Source organism: Zootoca vivipara, chromosome 6 (genome assembly GCF_963506605.1).
Source record: "Zootoca vivipara chromosome 6, rZooViv1.1, whole genome shotgun sequence".
NCBI lineage: Eukaryota > Metazoa > Chordata > Lepidosauria > Squamata > Lacertidae > Zootoca > Zootoca vivipara.
In genome coordinates, this window is record NC_083281.1 from 93,793,450 (window position 1) to 93,805,514 (window position 12,065).

The window sequence follows — 12,065 nt, forward strand, 5'->3', positions numbered from 1 at the left end:
TTCCTATAGAGCTGTCATCTCTCTCTTGGAGGCTTTCTGCCTAACCCAGCTAGTCAAAGTCAGGGTCCTTCAATCATCTCGAAATCTGCCTTCCAGAGGGTGGACACTGAAGTATTAATATTTGTGGTTGCATCAAGAAAATGCCGAGATCTCTTGTTAATTGTATCACCTGTTCACATTAACTGGTTGCACCGAGGTATAATCACTTTGTATTCTTCTGCAGTTTGCCTAAGAGATCGAAGGGAGGAGGGATGTTGAGCAGAGAGTGAGAAACTGATTCTAGTAGTGGTGATGGAGGAGGAGTGGATAGTGTAAGGGATTGTACCTCTCAGTTGGCCCATTGTAGTTTTAGTTTCTCTTTGGAGTTTTGTGTGACATTTTTAAGGCCACAAAAGCATGTGTGAGGCTCAAGCACTTAATGCTATGTCTTTCCTGACCTGTCAATGAAAATATCTAGATGTGGAATGGCTGAGGGTGCTTGAAATAACCCAGGTGTCTTTGGCTTCCTTCTGCAGCCGGTCTTGGAGGTGATCTGTTCCCGGATGCGCTATATCTCCTCCCAGATAGAGCGGCCCATCCGCATTGTGGCCTTGAGCTCATCACTGTCCAACGCCAAGGATGTGGCCCACTGGCTAGGCTGCAGTGCCACGGCCACCTTCAACTTCCACCCCAACGTGCGCCCTGTGCCCCTGGAGCTACACATCCAAGTAGGTTCCTACCCCCCCCCACCTCTGGGGAACTCTAGGAACATAGAAAGCTGGTGTTCATCTACCTCAAAGGGCCATTCAGCTTGGTACAGTCAATACTGACAAGAAGCGGCTCTTGAAGGTTTCAGGCAGGCCTTCGTCCCAGCCCCGCCTGGAGACCCAAGGGATTGAACCTGGGACCCTTCTATTTGCCTCTTCCAAGCATTGAGGTTTGGCATCATCCTTCTCCTCTCTCCTTCTCTTTCGCTGCTCTAAAGGGCTTCAACATCAGCCACACCCAGACCCGCCTGTTGTCCATGGCCAAGCCAGTCTATCATGCTATCATGAAGCACTCTCCAAAGAAGCCAGTAATCGTGTTTGTTCCGTCTCGCAAGCAGACGCGCCTCACAGCCATTGACATCCTCACCACCTGTGCATCAGATGTCCAGAGACAAAGGTATGGGCAGGACATCATGTAATCTGTGCTCCAGATAACTTAATGATACAAGAGGAGAAGCTGAATGTGTGTGATTCCTTATTTATTGTACCTCTGTCAGTCATTGGGAAGGGGCAAGAAGCTATAAAGGACACTGGAGCTAAATTGGAGTGTAGCTGTTCAAGAATAAGGAGGGACCTGCATTTTGGAACGCCTTCCCTCTGTAATCTTTCAGTGACTTTGGCATTTAAAAATGATATGAATAATCTGAAAGAATGGGTGTGATGGGCCCACTTATTTAATTTGTATTTGGCTGGATGCACACCGAATTTTTCACTCCATAGGACGCACCTAGTTTTTAGAGGAGGAAAACAAGAATTTTTTTTTTTGCTTTTTTGAATTGTCCTAGGTATAGCAGCCAGCTCCTAGAGGCCTAGGTGCCTTTGCGCCTCCATTTAATACGTGAGGAAGCTTCTTTTGCAAAAGGGGAAAGCTCCATATTTTTTAGATCAGCTCAACGTTATGCAGCTTTTTTTGCAAATGGGAAAAGCCCTGTTTTTTTGGGGGGGGGGGTCAGCTCAGGGTTGTGGATCTTTTTTGCAAAGGGGGAAAGCTCTGTTTTTTAGGATCAGCTCAAAGTTGCTGAGTTCTCTTGCAAAGGGGAAAAATCCTGTTTTTATGGGGTTCAACTCGGAAGTTCTGCATTTTCTTTAGGAAAGAAAAGGGAGCAATTTCTACAGTTTCCAGGCAGATAATCTAATCCAGGGGTCCCCAAACTAAGACCTGGGGCCCGGATGCGGCCCACACGAGCCAATTGTGCGGCCCCCAACGACCCCCGCCACCCGCTCTTACCGGCACGCCACAGTGCGGTTGCCCACCTCCGGGTCGGCGCAGCACCAGAAATAGCTTGTGCGCATGCACACAAGCTATTTCTAGCATGGCGCCGACCTGGAAGTGCACCGGAAATGACATCTGCGCACACGCAGAAGCCATTTCTGGCGGCACCCCATGCCAGAAAAAGCAAGTGTGTGCGCATATGGGGATCCCTGTTCTAATCAGCCAGCCAAATGTCTCCCTCTGCAGACAACAATTGAGGCCTAGGCGAAGGGGCAGGAAGGGAGCTAGCTCTCTTATTTCCCTCCCCAATCTCTTGCAATCAGCTGCTGAGTGGGTTCCTTTCAAGGCTTGCTCATTCCCTCTTGTTAGCCTTTAGCTATTTCTTTTCTTCTTCTTTTTTTAAAGCATGATCTGCCTTTAGCCCCTGGGCAATTCGGCTCCAGGCATTTGCTCCATAAGACACACAGACATTTCCTCTTACTTTTTAGGAGAAAAAAAGTGTGTCTTATGGAAGGAAAAATATGGTATGTGCTTAATGTCTACATGCTGGAGGATCTGGGGTGAAGGATATCGAGCACAGTCTGGGGCAGAAGATATGGAAGTAATGAAGTTTGTGAGGGCCAAACATGGGCAAGGGATGTTGGAAGTAGACTGGATTTTGCAGAGATGAGAGTTTCTCTAGTTGCTACTTTTCTGTCCAGAAATTAAATCTGTTGCGGCAGAATTATTGCTTAACAAAAGCTGTTGAGGGAAATGAGAAGTGTTGATGAGAAACTCCGTCAATGACAGGTGATGGTTCCTGCCTGCTTTTAAGGTTCTGGGGACAGGAGGGGGTCACCCTTCACCAGTCTTTTGGGTGATCGGATGGAGGCTGTTGACTGAATGAGGAAGTTGGTCTTGGTCTGCTGACTGTCCTGACTTCGATCTGGCTTGTTCCTCCTTGCCAGGTTCCTGCACTGCACTGAGAAGGATGTGGCTCCATACTTGGACAAGCTGAATGACAACACCTTGAAGGAGACCCTGGTGAATGGGGTGGGATACCTGCATGAGGGATTGACCTCCATGGAGCGAAGAGTTGTGGAGCAGCTTTTTGGCTCAGGTAAAGTGGGGTGGGAGCAGACTGCAGATTTATGGGTCAATTTAGAAAATGAGGGATTATCAGGCACCATAAAGAAATGTCTCTATTCAGGGGGGAAATGACATTCCTTATGGCTTGTAAACCATTGTTGTGTGGGATGTTGGTATACAGAGATTCCACATCCATAGTGGCTAGTATAGTATTGTTAGGAAGATTATTCAAAGATTGTATTTTCCTCAGAAAATCTGTGGTGTCATGTACGTAGCTGGGTGCACTGATAGCATATGGTTTTAGAACAGAGTCCATATAGCCGGAAACACCCCTTTATTTGTTGTAATTGTGATGATTATGGCGTACAGCTGAAGAAAACCCCAAATTCACAATCTCAGAAAATTAGAATACAGTGGTACCTCAATTTACGAACGACTCGACAACCGAATTTTTCGACTTATGAATGGGGCAAATGGCCGCAAGCTTATGAATTTCTTGACATCCGAACGGAAACCGTGGTGGTTTTAGATAGGGTTCAGAGGTCCAATATTGTTCTATTTGCAATCTTTGTTTATTAATTCAATTAAAATTCTAATTTTCTGAGATTGTGAATTTGAAGTTTTCTTCAGCTGTACGCCATAATCATCACAATTACAACAAATAAAGGCTTGACATATCTCACTTTGCATGTCATGAGTCTTATCTCCTATATTGGTTTCACCTTTTAAGTTGAATTACTGAAATAAATGAACTTTTCAACGATATTCTAATTTTCGAGTTTCACCTGTATGTGTTCCCCACAGTCAGCTGGGCTATAAATTGGTTCTCATCTAGTTCTGCTCTTCTGTTTTGCTGTTAGGTGCCATTCAGGTGGTGGTGGCCTCACGGAGCCTCTGCTGGGGAATGAATGTAGCTTCTCACCTAGTGATCATCATGGACACACAGTACTACAATGGCAAGATCCATGCGTGAGTGAAGGGAGGTGGGTTGCTGGGTTCTGAGCCCACGGGAAAGGCGAGGACTGTTGGGCTATGCAGTGAGGAATGTAAGAGCCACTGGGAAAAGAAGTCCAGGGTGGTGAAACAGAAAGTGAGGCTCACCCCAGACACTAAAGGAGAGCATCTCATTTGGGGCTGTTTTTGTTGTTAAGATAGGCCTTGTTTAAGCCTGGCTGCTCAGGCACAAGTTGGGATAATCTAGAAGCTGGTCAACCAGTGTGTATTTCTTACTCCTAGAGCAGGCATCCCCAAACTTCGGCCCTCCAGATGTTTTGGACTACAATTCCCATCTTCCCCGACCACTGGTACTGTTAGCTAGGGATCATGGGAGTTGTAGGCCAAAACATCTGGAGGGCCGCAGTTTGGGGATACCTGTCTTAGAGTGACACTGATGTGAAAAAAATGGGTTTTCATGAGTCTCATGCATTACCTTATCAATAGCTGCAATTTGGCTATGGTTTATATAGAATATAATATCTGACCCAGTGTCCAGGTATTAATTCCCCTGCAGATTGAAACATTCATATCAACAACACACGTTGCTGGTTCTTGTGATTTGGGCAACTGGAAATATGTGGTCAGATACTGGTACCCTCATAGAAGCCAGAAAGAATTTAAGTGGACCTTTCATTCTTTAAGTAGAACCCCCCAGCCCTCGGTGAAGATTCCTGTGCATTTTTTGCCTCTTCAGTTTTCCAAGCTCCTGCCCTGGTTTCTTCACTAGGAAATGTGATTATGTGGTGCAGTGGAGGAGGGAGATCCATGGATGAGCAGGAGAAGTAGCCCATTGGATCTCCTCCATCCCTTGCAGAAAATGAACTAACTAGAGTAAGTCTGACCTTTTAACTTTCAGCCAGTCAGACTGAATCTGCAAATTTGTCATGTCATGCATATTACAGAAGTTTCCCCCTCTACAGAATTCTAAATCTTTTGCCTTCTGCTTCTATTAACATAATTACTTTCCTATGTGCCAGGTATGTGGATTACCCCATCTATGATGTGTTGCAGATGGTGGGCCATGCAAACCGCCCACTGCAGGATGATGAGGGGCGCTGTGTCATTATGTGCCAGGGGTCCAAGAAGGTGAGCAAACAACAGGGAACGAGTGGATTTGCATGTTCTTTAGGGCTGGGGGCCTGAAGAGATTTAGAATCACATTTCTTCCATATGCTCCCTGGATGAAGTTTGCTTGGGGCACAGTTTCTCTTCCAGTCTGGATTTGAGTATTCCTTTGTTCAGAGTGGAGATGAAACTCGTAAATTGTTTGACACACTAAAAATGCCACTTTGGTTCTCCCACTCAAAGGATTTCTTCAAGAAGTTCCTATACGAGCCCCTCCCAGTGGAGTCTCATTTAGACCACTGCATGCATGATCACTTCAATGCTGAGATCGTCACCAAGACCATTGAGAACAAGCAGGATGCTGTCGACTATCTCACCTGGACCTTCTTGTATCGCAGGATGACTCAGAATCCCAACTACTACAACCTGCAAGGTGGGAAAGCAGACTCCCAACCCCTGCCCCTGTTTTTGTTGCTTTGTGCCTCTGTCCTGCCACACACTTGGACAAGAGGGAGGGGAATGGAGAAGGATTATTTATTACGTTTTCACACTGTCCTTCCTCAAAGTCGTTCTGAAGTACAGTAATAAAACACAAAGATTATTTCAAGGTCCTATGTTTCCAGCCCCTGTGGATGTGCAGCATGTGTCTTCCTTTGTCTCTTTGTTCAGGAGTTTCGCACAGGCATCTCAGTGACCACCTGTCAGAGTTGGTGGAGCAGACACTTAGTGACCTTGAGCAGTCCAAATGTATCAGCATTGAAGATGAGATGGATGTTGCGCCTTTGAACTTGGGCATGATTGCAGCTTATTACTACATCAACTACACCACCATTGGTAAGGGGCAGGCTGAGAGTTATGGACATCATGGCACCTGTGCATGGCATGTTGGGCGTTGCTTGTTGTCTGAGGCTGCAGCCTCATACCTGATGCTACCTTTTCTTTTATTAAAAACCCACCACTACCTCTAGAGCTCTTCAGCATGTCCCTGAACGCCAAGACTAAAGTGCGAGGTCTGATTGAAATCATTTCCAATGCTGCTGAGTATGAGAACATTCCCATCCGGCACCATGAGGACAACCTCCTGCGGCAGGTGAGTCACCTCTTCAGTTTGATGGGCACGTGGTGTGGGGGTGGTGTGGTTGGTTGACTTGGGAAAATCTATACAGCCCAGTGGCTTCTCTCCAAGAGCAGGGGACCCCAGTCTTATGTATAATGTACAATACTATGTACAATGACAATAAAGTATTCTATTCTATTCCTATTCTATTCTATATATATATATATTTGGAAGCAATATAACCCACGTTACTAGTATTTAGATGTTACGGTAGATGCAGGGCAAGTGGTGGTGATCCACCTGCCTGAGATAAATCCATGAGGATACAGAGCAGGGCTCCATAACTAGGAATTCCCTCCTAAGGCCTTTCTTGTGGGAAGTTGGTGAAGACTGAATTGTTTACGAAAAGTTTGTGTGTGTGTGTGTGTGTGTGTGTGTGTGTGTGTGTGTGTGTGTGTAGATAGATAGATAGATAGATAGATAGGTAGGTAGATAGATAGATAGATAGGCAAACCTGGTTTTAAACAACTGGGGAATTGTTATTGTCTGAACAGAGATTTTTCTGGGGGGGGGGGTTGGTTCATTTGTGAAAAGTTCTTTCTGCTTTATGTGCGTTGCAACTATTTTTAAACATGTGATCTGCTTTGAAAACAACAACAACTTAAAACCAAAATAGAAGTTGGTACTTGTTGGGGAAAATATATAATGCATGTAAAAGTGGTAAAATTTCCAGGGGCTGAGAGCTAAGTTTATAGAACCAAATACAGTCAACTTACTGGGCTGTACATGTGCATTTATGTTCCCCAGTCTGTATTCATTGTGTACATTTTGTCCTGTGTTTTGTTCGTAGAGAACTTTCACTTCAGTAGTTTCAAATTCTGAAGTGTGTGATGACCTTTTAAAACTGAATAATAAATACATCCTTATACCACTAAATGGTAGATCCGTGGGCCAATGTGGCTAGCAGGGCCTCTATATCCTGTTGGCTACATCTTTGCCAGTTCTAGACTTGTCCTCCGCATGGCAGTTTCGCCTATCTTTTATGCTGCATCTCAAGCCCCCGCCCTCTCTGGGTGAGAGTGCTGATCTTTGGGTTCCAATCTGTCCTGCTCCCGCAAATTGATTGTGTGATTGCATTTGGTGCTTAGAGATAGTCAGAGAACATTATTGTGTGCTGAATGTTGCTTCTCTCCTTTCCTCAGCTTGCCCAGAAAGTGCCTCACAAGCTGAATAACCCCAAATTCAATGATCCCCATGTCAAAACGAACCTTCTGCTTCAGTCCCATCTGTCACGTATGCAGCTGAGTGCAGAGCTCCAGTCTGACACAGAGGAGATTCTCAGCAAGGTATTGGGGGAGAGCAAAAACACGGCTGAGGGGGCACCCACAGCTTCCTGCTGCTTCAGGGCGAGTTCACAACAGATACTGCCTATTCCCATTTGGTCTCATATTTGAAGCTTGGCTAGCTGAGGGCATTGTTCCCCTTTTTCTGCTGATGCCTGGGATGCTAAGCTCCTTCTGTTCTGTCTTTCCTCCCAGGCAATTCGTCTGATCCAAGCTTGCGTGGATGTTCTGTCCAGCAACGGCTGGCTGAGTCCTGCTCTGGCTGCCATGGAGCTGGCCCAGATGGTCACCCAGGCCATGTGGTCAAAGGACTCCTACCTGAAGCAGCTGCCCCACTTCACCTCTGAGCACATCAAGCGCTGCACAGAGAAGGTGAGAGAGCAGACACAGGCAGGGAAGTGGGGAGGTTCAGTGTGGTCACCAGGGACCTGCTCCTTTCTTGGCCACACAGACTGGCTTATCCCATGCCTACCCTTTTGCAGGGAGTGGAGAGTGTATTTGACATCATGGAAATGGAGGACGAAGACCGCAACGCCCTGCTGCAGCTCTCTGATGCCCAAATTGCTGATGTGGCCCGCTTCTGTAACCGCTACCCTAACATTGAGCTTTCCTATGAAGTGGTGGAAAAGGATGGTATTCGCAGGTAATGGAACATAGCAATGAAAAATAAAGTCAGAAAATGTTCCCTCCTCCCCCCCCTCCTCCTCCTCCTTCTTCTTCTTCTTCTTCTCCCCCCCTTTCAGAGGGTTTCCTTCAAAGTAACAAAGGCTTCCCCTCCATTTTCAAAATGAAAGCTGCTGTGGTTGATTTTTCACTGCAAGCCAGGATTTTGCCATGTGATTTGCTGCCAAATAGGCTTCTATGTATGTTGCCGCTTGCAGGCTAGTTAGCAACCTTCGCATGCTCACCCTTTTAGCACATTGTTCCAGATGTGTGTGTCTAATCTGGTTTGTTTCTTCAGTGGAGGGCCAGTGGTGGTGCTGGTGCAGCTGGAGCGAGAGGAAGAAGTCACTGGACCAGTGATTGCCCCCCTCTTCCCACAGGTATGTTGAGTCCTGCCCAGCCTGTGCTTGATACAGTCTAGCTGGGCCCACTTGTGGGGGGCAATGGGTAGGATGGGGCTGAAATCTACAGGGTTGTGATGCAGAGGGGCAGGGAGGATGTCACAAGTTGTCTTCCTCACTTTTCCCCTCTCATCTGCAGAAACGCGAGGAAGGCTGGTGGGTAGTGATTGGAGATTCCAAATCCAACAGCCTTATCTCCATCAAGAGACTGACGCTGCAGCAGAAGGCTAAGGTGAGTGATCTGGGAACACCCATTCAGATCTCATTTCACCTCTAGAAGAGCCTTATGGGGAGGCATAATGAGCCTTGTGTTAGGCCTGGGCATCCTCAACATTGTAGGTCAAGGACCTCCTGCTTTTTGGCCAATGGGACAGAATTATCAAGGAAAAGGGGAGGTTTAAGGCATCCAGTGAGGGCTTCTTTGGCCTCCCACAGGCTGCAGCGTAACAGGGATCCAGGCAATCACTTATGTAAAACAATTGAGATTATTTTCTGCCTCTTAGCTGCAAACAGAAAAATTGAGCAGCTCAGAAAAGCAGCAGGAAGGGACATAGTGGGCTCGCTCCCCCACCCCTAGAGAGGCCTGCTCTACTCTTGCAACCGTGTCAGGAGAGAGCTTTGACTAAGATTCAACCTCTAAATCCCCCACACCATAAACCCATATTTTGGTCACAGGAATAGCACATGATGTGCATCTCTTATTATATAACCACACCTGAATTCTGTTCAGGCTAGAGCTAGGGGTGGTGAAGGAGGATGGGTAGTGTGTGGTATGTTGGAGGTGGGATCTTTAGCTAACTCATCCTCCTTCCAAACAGACAGGTTGACACACCTTGCAGCAGTCTGGTTTTTGTTGGCTTTATTGACCATGTCCTGGTATTACTGGCCTCAATTTTTTTCCCCAGATTATAAAATAAGTTTGGGATCACTGAAAATAAAATTGTGCTTATGCTCAAGAGTCTGGACTCCTCCTGGCCCCAAGAATAATCTCCTGGCCCCAAGAATAATCTCCCGGCCCCAGGAAATCCAAGTGCATTATGTGATCTATGTAGCACATGCAAATTGGGGTTTGCTGATCCTTGATTGGGCTAAAAACCCATCTCCTGCAGCTTCTGGGATTCTAGCAGGCCTTGTACACATATCTTTAAAACATGGCTTTGCAGTAAGGCAGGGGTGGGGAACCTGTTGCTGAATTGCAACTGCCATGGGCTGATGGGATGTAGTTCAGCAACATTTGGAGGTCCACAAGTGCCACCCCATACAATAAGAGGGAGAGGGAGGCAAGACTTGCTAGAAGCAGCAGCTTACGCCCAATGCCAATTTCCTTGTGTTTCCTGCATTCTGTTAAATTGCAGAATACCCACAGTCCTGCTTAACATAACTGATTGTCAGAAAATCTGAAGCTTCAAAATGAAGACTGGTCTGCAAAGGGCCCCCTGCAAGGAGGTGGGAATCCTGGAATGGGTTGTTTCTCCCACTTGCTCTGCTAGGCAGGTCATATCAATGTCTATACCCTCATATCAGAGGGCGACCTCTCCAGTTCCTTCCTGCCCAGCTCTCAGCACAGGGTGTGCCTGGAGCCCCATTCCTCTGAGCTTGCGTCTCACCCCATCTCTTCCTTGTGGAGCAAACCCTTCACACCCCAGTTCATGCTCTTTCTCCTTTTAGGTGAAACTGGACTTTGTGGCACCAGCCACTGGGACTCACAACTACACCCTCTATTTCATGAGTGATGCCTACATGGGCTGCGACCAGGAGTACAAGTTCAGTGTGGATGTGAAGGAGGCGGAGAGTGACAGTGATACTGATTGAGCTGGGCCTTCAGCTTCTGTCTTGTATGAGTGCAGTTGTGAGCCTCCATGGAATGGGATGTCTGCTTCTAGAGACGTTTGTGAATTTCTGCTTCCTGCTGGATGGAGAGTTAGGTTACTCCGTACTTAACTGTTTCTGTTCACTTTCAACTGCTGAGAGGTCTACTGGCATTCGAGAAATTTCATCTGCCCTTCCTGTTTTGTTTTTTTAACTCTGAGCAACTCAAACAGTTTCGTGCACAGTATTTTTATGTGAGTGGACTCAGTTGATTCTGCCGTGTTCCTACATGTTTTCCCAAATAAAGATATTTAGGAACAACCTCCTTGCTACTTTTCTTGTGGGAGGGGGAACTACCGTAGTTCCTAGACCAGGGGTTGTCAACCTGGTTCCTATTGCCCACTAGCGGGTGTTTCAGGATTCTAGATGGGCGGTAGGGGGTTCTATGGCACAAGCTGAATCCTCCTTCCATCGAGCATTCCATTCCACCAATGGAAAAGGGGGGAAATCTCCAGAGAGGAATTCAAACATATAGCCAGCACGTGTAGAGACAAAGTCAGAAAAGCTAAAGCACAGAATGAACTCAGGCTCGCCAGAGAGGTTAAAAGCAACAAAAAGGGCTTTTATGGGTATGTCCGTAGCAAAAGGAAAAACAAGGAAACAGTGGGGTCACTCAGAGGAGAAGATGGTGAAATGCAAACAGGGGACAGAGAAAGGGCAGAACTCCTCAATGCCTTCTTTGCCTCAGTCTTCTCCAAGAAAGAAAACAACGCCCGACCTGAAGAATATGGAGCAGATGATTCAGCAGGGGAAACACAGCCCAGAATAAGTAAGGAGGTAGTACAAGAATACTTGGCTAGTTTAGATGTATTCAAGTCTCCAGGGCCAGATGAACTACATCCAAGAGTATTAAAAGAACTGGCAGAGGTGATTTCAGAACCACTGGCAATAATCTTTGAAAATTCCTGGAGAACAGGCGAAGTTCCAGCAGACTGGAGGAGGGCAAATGTTGTCCCTATTTTCAAAAAGGGGAAAAGAGAGGACCCAAACAATTACCGCCCAGTCAGCCTGACATCAATACCAGGAAAGATTCTAGAGCAGATCATTAAGCAAACAGTCTGTGAGCACCTAGAAAGAAACTCTGTGATCACTAAAAGTCAGCATGGGTTCCTGAAAAATAAGTCATGTCAGACTAATCTGATCTCATTTTTTGACAGAATTACAAGCCTGGTAGATGAAGGGAACGCTGTGGATGTAGCCTATCTTGATTTCAGCAAGGCCTTTGACAAGGTGCCCCATGATATTCTTGTAAAGAAGCTGGTAAAATGTGGGCTAGACAATGCTACCATTCAGTGGATTTGTAGCTGGATTACTGACCGAACCCAAAGGGTGCTCATCAATGGCTCCTCCTCATCCTGGAGAGTAGTGACTAGTGGGGTGCCACAGGGTTCTGTCTTGGGCCCAGTCTTGTTCAACATCTTTATCAATGACTTGGATGATGGGCTTGAGGGAATCCTGAGCAAGTTTGCAGATGACACCAAGTTGGGAGGGGTGGCTAACACCCCAGAGGACAGGATCACACTTCAGAATGACCTTAACAGATTAGACAACTGGGCCAAAGCAAACAAGATGAATTTTAACAAGGAGAAATGTAAAGTGCTACACTTGGGCAAAAAAAATGAAAGGCACAGATACAGGATGGGA

At 46.5% G+C, this 12,065-nt stretch overlaps 1 protein-coding gene across 1 annotated transcript in view; it reads left to right on the forward strand.

The window, feature by feature from the left end:
- Positions 1-10,682, forward strand: part of SNRNP200 (small nuclear ribonucleoprotein U5 subunit 200) — a 48,148-nt gene extending 37,466 nt beyond the window's left edge. Inside the window, exons 32-45 of the mRNA XM_035121076.2 lie at positions 516-707; positions 965-1,143; positions 2,907-3,058; positions 3,888-3,996; positions 5,001-5,109; positions 5,332-5,521; positions 5,758-5,922; positions 6,057-6,178; positions 7,348-7,491; positions 7,684-7,860; positions 7,971-8,131; positions 8,450-8,531; positions 8,692-8,784; positions 10,221-10,682. Of these exons, the coding sequence (XP_034976967.1) occupies positions 516-707; positions 965-1,143; positions 2,907-3,058; positions 3,888-3,996; positions 5,001-5,109; positions 5,332-5,521; positions 5,758-5,922; positions 6,057-6,178; positions 7,348-7,491; positions 7,684-7,860; positions 7,971-8,131; positions 8,450-8,531; positions 8,692-8,784; positions 10,221-10,364 (2,019 nt within the window). The 3' untranslated portion in view covers positions 10,365-10,682. The remainder of the gene's footprint in view (positions 1-515; positions 708-964; positions 1,144-2,906; positions 3,059-3,887; positions 3,997-5,000; positions 5,110-5,331; positions 5,522-5,757; positions 5,923-6,056; positions 6,179-7,347; positions 7,492-7,683; positions 7,861-7,970; positions 8,132-8,449; positions 8,532-8,691; positions 8,785-10,220) is intronic.
- Positions 10,683-12,065: the final 1,383 nt, after the last annotated feature.